The 7,873-nt window shown below is 41.2% G+C and overlaps 1 protein-coding gene across 1 annotated transcript in view; it reads right to left on the reverse strand.

Moving 5' to 3' along the window:
- LOC119727870 (TBC1 domain family member 19-like) overlaps positions 1 to 7,072 on the reverse strand; it is a gene marked incomplete at its 5' end in the record, with an annotated part of 8,924 nt that extends 1,852 nt beyond the window's left edge. Inside the window, 6 exons of the mRNA XM_038199945.1 lie at positions 56 to 171; positions 621 to 712; positions 946 to 1,055; positions 2,629 to 2,706; positions 5,484 to 5,631; positions 6,956 to 7,072. Coding sequence (XP_038055873.1) covers positions 56 to 171; positions 621 to 712; positions 946 to 1,055; positions 2,629 to 2,706; positions 5,484 to 5,631; positions 6,956 to 7,072 — 661 coding nt within the window. The remainder of the gene's footprint in view (positions 1 to 55; positions 172 to 620; positions 713 to 945; positions 1,056 to 2,628; positions 2,707 to 5,483; positions 5,632 to 6,955) is intronic.
- Positions 7,073 to 7,873: the final 801 nt, after the last annotated feature.

Raw genomic sequence — 7,873 nt, forward strand, 5'->3', positions numbered from 1 at the left:
GCTACTAAGCTATGGATTTTCATGAGAGAAAAAAAAAATCCAAAATTCTTCATACCAGCAAGAATCTGTTGAGAGCCATAGGCTAAGATGCGATCCCAGAGGAGTAGCAGCTGGTCACTGGCTAGGTAGCCTGAGAAGGCACGCATCAACCACTTGAAGGCTATCCTCAACCTAGGAGGAAGGGAAAAAAGAATCCAAGGTGCAATAAACGGTGAAGACATTTTTATAGAGGGTCCCTCAGCCTGGAAAAATGTTATAAGTACAGTTGGCTCAATGCTTTTTGAGAACTTGTGAAAAAAAGCAACCAAGATTAACTCAGGTGGGACTCAAAACTCACGACCTCCTACTCAGATGTCTCACCACTCAACGAACAAGCTTGCAGGAGTTGGCTGGAGGATCTGAATATGATACAGAAACGTGTAACAGTTTTAAACTGGGATTTCCCTTTTCTCAGCTTATTGTAAAGAACCTGATTCATTCTTATGTGTTTTTTCTAAACTAGCTGGAAGAATGTACACCAAACTTTTCACAATTGTTTGTGTGAGGATGCATCTTTTCTGGATTCCTGACCCATGATGCCTAAAAGGTATGCATCAGCAATGAATTCTGGTGAGACTTACGGCTGGGCACCAATCTCCCTGAGATGGTAGAAGAGCTGTGGTTGGTTGGCCTGGAGTAGACTCTCAAAGAGGATGCACAGAGACACGATACCCTGTCATTAAACAGAAAAACAAACAAACAGGACACATTAGGAGTCATCAAATACTACTTAGTTAAGATTTAGTATCAGGCTTTTTGCTTTGCGAATGTGATTCTAAGCACTGTATAACTTCTGGGCACAAAATCAAGAAGCTACTTCAGCCAAAGCTGGAGACAGAGCCATGCTTTCAGAAAAGGCCTAAACTCTACTCTCTGCTTCCTAATTCCATTTGTTTTTCTCCTTACCTCTGGGTGTGACGATATTGTGTGAAGTCTGAACAAGTGTCGCATGTACATCTCCCGGAATATGTAGTACAACTTGTAGGGGTCACCGTACACAAAGCACAAGGGGGCAACTTGTGTAAAGAAAAGAAGAAAAAAGAAAAGCTTTTTCATTCAGCTCAATCGTACAACAACTACGGGAGACCAAAATGAAGCCAAGATTAAAAAATTGTCATCTTGGTATATTAAAGGGTACACCCCAGTAAAGAGGCAAAAATCCATCCGCCAAGCTCATGAATAAAAGTTAGACATTCAAATTACTCTATAGTAGAGAGTTTTGAGAGCCATGGAATTGGGGGATTGAAGACATATAGCATTGCACCTCTGGTCTGGATTTAGGGCTTCCAATTCTGAGCATTTCGGATGCAATCGGGTCCGAAAGTGGCGCTATTTAGCCATGTTGTGGAGGGATTCCAGTTTGGGAAATAAAATTCGTTTTAGGGGTGGTCTTCTCTGGATGAGAATATCTCAAAAAGTCATTAGTCAACCCGCCAAAAATTGAACGGAAAATGAAGACGACATGTTATCATCATTTTTCTGTGCAGCCTGAACACCTGTGAGAGTTTTGAGTATTTTCAAAAGAATTTGGAAGTATGGGGAATTAATCACCGGTCTCTTTGGGAATTTATTTCCTTGGCTGCACCCCCAACATGTCATAAATGAATTTGTATAGCCCCCTCTAATGTCCATGATCATCCATAGAAAGAGATTGCACAACGTTATCTGCTCACGTGAAAATGAAGCTTCTGTGTTTACATGTTAGGGAACAAAGCTGGTGCATACGTTTGATCAAAAAAGGTCTCAGTCTGCCAATTCGGCAAAAAGGATACAAGCACGTACACCAAAGCTGTGATACTTGCCCCTGGGCTGTAAATATGAGCACGGCAAATTGGCAATAAACTGCAAATAAAAAATATCAGCTAAATTCGGTGGGAGGGAGGGAGTTAAGAACGGAAGTATCCGGGCGATTTGAGAAAAAAAGGGAAAAATCAATGCAGCGGGCAGGTGCCAAGATGGCTGTTACAAAATCCTCAGAGGCTTGTATCGCTGACGTGAACATAATAGGCGCGGCCGGCAGGACGGTCCGGCTATTATCTAGCTAACTAGATTTAACTCGTTAATACCACACCTAGCCAGCAAGCCCAGCTGTCTCCCACTATGCCTCTGGCTTATTTCCAGAATCCTCCACGGTATTGCCGAGACGCTGAGATTATGGCATTTCCACTTTTTTTTTTTTTTTAAATCGTGTCCTTTTTTTGGAAGATAGTATTACGAATTGTAATATAAACCTTTCTTTTGTACCTCTTCATAGGGTGGTTTTGGGGATCGATTTGAGGAAGAAATTGTCTGGAAACGATTCTTTTACTTGCCAATAAGAGGAATTTTCAGTTGTGTAGTTGAGTCCTTTTTTGAGTCCCCAAGTATACTGAAATGCAGCGTGGTACAAAACAAATGAAGCCTTCTGCATGGCTGTGTTCTCTAGGTACTTTTGATTAAGAATATAAATTAGTGCTTTGAAATGTAACTTGTATTCAACAAATTTTCAGTTTGACGCATTTTACAAATGGATTCAGACTTAGACTCTTGGCCAAATCCTATTGTTAATCATTCAACATCGTCAGTCCAGCTAATCCATTTCTGACTTACCATACATTGAGAATCCATGGAAAGGAATGATGCCATTGGGTGGGTAGATGACTGCGTACTCTTCCACGCCTAGCATTCCTGAAATCAGAAAGGAACAAAACAAATGATTGACAAGATAGCATCAATTGGAATGCTTATTGTGAATTACTTTGATAGGAGTTCCACTGATTGAACAATTTCTTACACATAATATGTAGGAATTCATTGCTTTTGCCCGTGTACAGCTGCAAGTTGCGGGTGAATAATGAATTACAATTGATGGGATCTGACATTGTTTTGTAAGCTGAGTTCAAATGATCCTATACAGTAGTTTGATAGAGGAACCGTACAAACATGTACTTTACTAAAAGATGCTCGTAAATAAATTGAGTTTGGATGTTTAGAAGCCTCTAATAAACTGTTGAGGCTGGGTTGATGACAATTATACGCGTAATGGTACCATTAAGGAGACACGTTATTGTAATTTCTTCGCACAATGGGAGACATCGGTCATTAGGGAGACATTTTCATGTCTCCCTAATGTCACAGCCGCCCTTTAGAGACACGTTATTGTACTTTCTTCGCACAATGGGAGACATCGGTCATTAGGGAGACATTTTCATGTCTCCCTAATGTCACAGCCGCCCTTTAGAGGCAAAATTTTACCGTCACAATTAGATTATATTTGTTGCTCGTGGTCTAATTAGTAAACATACCGAAATTCATGGAAAAAGGACAAGGGAATATTGGGTTAGAGCACATTTAAGTTTGAAAAATTTTGTGCACAAATCTATGGGGATGTCTCCCAAATGTCCAATCCAGGGTAAATATTATTATTATTATTATTATTTATCTCTGATAATGAAACCAAGGATTCCTCAAAAGCGCCCACATAGCTCGCAAGAAACCTGCAGAGAGAAGACAATGAGAAGAAATTACAGTTTAAGAGGTGGGAGGAAAACCCCAGAATATTATTCTGGGGAAAACCCACGGAATCAGGTAGGGACTGCAAACCCAATCCACATGTGGCCAGGGCGGGATTCGAACCCGGGTCACAACGGTGGAAGGCGATGAAAGAACCGCTGCGCCAACCTGACTCCCCTTGAAGCATGTTGAAGCAATTTTGCGTGACTTCTCTAATCTCACAACTGACATCACATTCAACAGCAAACTATTTCTCTTTCAATTTTTGTTAACATGATGAAAGACAAAGCTTTCCGAAATTAAATTTTCTGAGTTTAGAATCCATTCAAGTTTGTCGGTTACGGTAAACTGGTTCAAATGGTCATTGACCAGACGCTTATTGCTTCAACTTGGGCTTCGTTAATTTGGAAAGCCAATGGACACGGAATATTTCCCACTGCACTGACTTGTAATTCCACGATCAAGTGGGGATTTTCCCCCGCATTCTTCTCACGATCGATTGCTCCAGGGCTACTACGCTAAAGAGAATACAATTGGATATATAGTGCTTTTGGGTTCTGTTGGCAAAAACTACTAAGAGCCAAACTGTGTATGTTTTAGAGCAACACCTATGTCCAATTTATAGTTCTTTGTCAGTGGCGTAAAGCTGAGCCAGCGAGTGGGGGGGGGGGGGATGGGGATAACCAAAATCCAAAAATTGCCCGGCCGTGGAAATTTTAAGGGGCGGACAACACTAGGGGGCGCTCTTCAGGATATAGATGTATATCAACAAGTATACTCGCGCTTACACCAAAACGGCACATTTTAAAAGCATGAACAAGTGGGGGGGGGGGGATGATTCAATAGCCCATCCCCCCTAGTCAAAAAGTGGGGGGATATCGGTTTGTCGGTTAAGGTCAACTGGTTCAAATGGTCATTGACCAGACGCTTGTTGCTTCAACTTGGGCTTCGTTAATTTGGAAAGCCAATGGACACGGAATGATTTCCCACTGCACTGACTTGTAATCCCAGGATTAAGTGGGGATTTTCCCCCCGCATTCTTCTCACGATCGATTGCTCTGGGGCTACTACCCTAAAGAGAATACAATTGGCTATTTAGTGCTTTTGGGTTCTGTTGGCAAAAACTTCTAAGAGCCAAACTGTGGATGTTTTAGAGCGACTTATTTATAGTTCCTTGTCAGTGGCGTAAAGCTGTGACGGCGAGTGGGGGGGGGGGATGGGGATGACCAAAATCCAAAAATTGCCCGGCCGTGGAAATTTTAAGGGGCGGACAACACTAGGGGGCGCTCTTCAGGATATAGATGTATATCAATATGTATACTGGCGCTTACACCAAAACGGCACATTTTAGGCCAAAAAAAAAAATCTCCGGTTTCTGGTATGGAGCTTGCCCAAAAAGTGGTGCGGCGACGCGGCTATTTTTTTTTTTTTACCTGATTTTTTTGCTTCAGATGTCGGCTGATGGCTGCAAATGATGGACTATAGCTTTAAGCCAGATTAGGAGTCTGTGAAAACACCCTTAAGAAAGTCCTTTGTCTACCCATGGAGATAGACACAGTGTACCGTTGTGTATAACCAATGATAATCCTCAGTGGCCAGGGTCATTAAAAAAAATGTGAAAATACCCTTACAGGTATGTAAATGTCCGTGAAACATTTCTTAAAGATTCTTTTCACAGAGAAATGGACTTTTAATGAAAATTTAAGGGATCAGATGTTCATGGTATTAAAGGACTTGTGTTGGACTCGAGACCACATTCTGCGGGGCAATATTGCGGCAATATTGTCTTCTTAGCAATTGCATTATATTGTGCCATTTCGAAGTGAAGTCCTAACAAGTCAGGGGACAATTCACACTATATTCCTTTATTACTGTTCATGCCCTGTTGCTTGTGATTGACTGAATTGTGATTGACTTTTTGAGGGTCTTCCCAACAATTCTCAGCATCTTACCTCTGATGTAGGACTTGGCTGGAGTGGCTGAGCTATTGGAGAAGTGACTCAGGACCTTCGTGTCTCGAGAGAAGACCAGCAAGACTTGATACAGGAAGTCCTCAAAGACAAAATACTGGTCGTCGTTGGTTGCTGTCAACTTAACATCCTGGGTGCAAAGATCAACCCTCAAACTGTCAATTCAATATTCCATGTGGTATGCAGTACACTTCAAATCCTTTAATGTTCTCGCAGGACTATCACAGTGACACAGTGGATTTTTTTGTGATGTAAATTGAAAGGGTTTGATCATATCAGTTATGTGGAATTATTGTTTTTGGAACCACAAACCACTACACTCCGCACTCTGCTTGGTCTAAAAAAATTGTTCTCATTATGAGAAAAAATATGGAGAAGTATTACACTATGGCCTACAGTTCTTTTACTTTTGAAAATCCTAAAATTTCCCCTAAGGAGTTGAAGCGGCACTTTAAAACCCAGGAGTCTAGCAGGAACAATTGGCATGTTTGTTTTTACCACTGAGGTTTTTAAAACAGAATATTAAGAACTGTGTGGAAGTTTTTACAAAAATAAAGTCAATGGGAACAATGGAGGTTAAGATGACAAAGATTTAGGAGAACATTTCAAGTAATGCCAAAATATCCTGTGATGTATAACTTTAAAGTACAGGGTGACCCCAAAAAAGTTGTGCAAGCAGATATCGTTGAATTTCTCAAAACGTACCTAACATGAGTATTTCATCTTGATGGAGCATATTACTTATACTATTGTGTATAATCAGTGAAAATGCCACAGAAACCCATTCATGCAAACCAGAGCTGTAACAGATTGTTAAAGGATATGTGTTTTTCAAGCATTCCAATGGGAATTACACATTGCAATGTAAATCGCTCAACCGGCGCTCTGCAATAGGACTTTTCATTAACTGTGTAAATCACTTTGGAACGGATGAAAAACACATTGCCATTTATAATCTGTTGTATCTCTGTTTTGCATGAATGGATTTTCATCAAATTTTCAATGTAATTATACACAAGAGTACAAACAATATACTCCATCAACATGAAATGCTGATGTTGGATACTTTTTGAGAAATTTAAAGATGTCTGCTTGGTGCTTGCACAACTTTTTTGGGGGGGGGGGGGGGGGGTTTCACCCTGTATAGGCTTTGTGCTTTATTCCTCCAAGCACCTCTATGCTCCAAGCTATAATTGAAGGACATTCGGGCCCCATTTATTCCATACGCTCACACTCAAATGCATTTCTTTCAGCCATGATATTGCATATTCGATTAAACACGTGGTCGCACATGCTCTACCTCACACCCACGTGCAACAATGTCCTTCACTGCTCTCGTGGGTTAAATCTAGAATTCCACGGTTCTCAAAAACTGTGTAAATCATATCAATTAGTACAGCTCAATTTCATTCTACTGCCTCGTGGAATTTAGTCCCTGCCCTTTCCCTCATTACCTTGTACAGTAGACTATCCACCAGCAAGTCGTGCTGGAACACGTAGCTTCTCAGCTGCTCGTAATACAATTTATCCTGCACGGTGAAAAAAAAAAAAACAGGAACACAACCGTAATAACCCAATTTTTATCGTCGTGATCTGGTTTACACAAATCCTTTTACGAAATGCCACTTTTTCATCGGGTCACCTATTAAAAAAAAATTCTCCGAATAAAAACATAACGGTTACACAAATGCTCTGAAAGGTCGTAATACTGCGCACGTCAAACAGCTAGAACTGATGACAGCATGGAAGTATTTAATTTTCCCAACCACTTCGATACTCCTGCAGATTTGTCCTCCTTGATTCAAATCCCCCCCCCCTTCACCTTTTCTTTACATTTTTCTCTTATATATCTAGGACAATTGAGTCTGAGAAATAGTTTTTGAGGGCCCAGAAGCGTTGCCTTATCAGATCCTGATGGAAAGTGCGTGACGTCAACGGTCAATGCTCTTTGTGTTCTCACTGGGTCAACATCTTCCTCCTCCTCAAGAAAAAAAAAATTAACCTTGTCACTGAGTTGGTAGGATGACAGACTGAACTCAGGTCTGGGTCCTACGCTCGCTCGCGCTACTTGGAGACTTAGATAAATCAATGGTCTGAGGATAATTTGTCAACAACTGGGAGTTGCTGTGTGGAGCATTAGGGAAGCGCTTAGTGTTCACTGCCCATTGGGGGACCAGGGTTTCCGGAATTTTTTCTTGGCCCCGTCGCCAACGCGGAGTCTGCGCGGAAGTTTGCCGTGCCATTTATCCAGTATTAATCGATGAGGACTTCCTGGGTTTAACTGCGTTCATCATCCATGGATTCTTCTCTTTCCTCCTTGTCGAGGATAATGATAAAGACTGTTTGCTTTTCAAGAGGTCATGGAAATAAGG

The sequence above is a fragment of the Patiria miniata genome, unplaced genomic scaffold, assembly GCF_015706575.1.
Source record: "Patiria miniata isolate m_02_andy unplaced genomic scaffold, ASM1570657v1 HiC_scaffold_20, whole genome shotgun sequence".
In the NCBI taxonomy this organism is placed as follows: Eukaryota; Metazoa; Echinodermata; class Asteroidea; order Valvatida; family Asterinidae; genus Patiria; species Patiria miniata.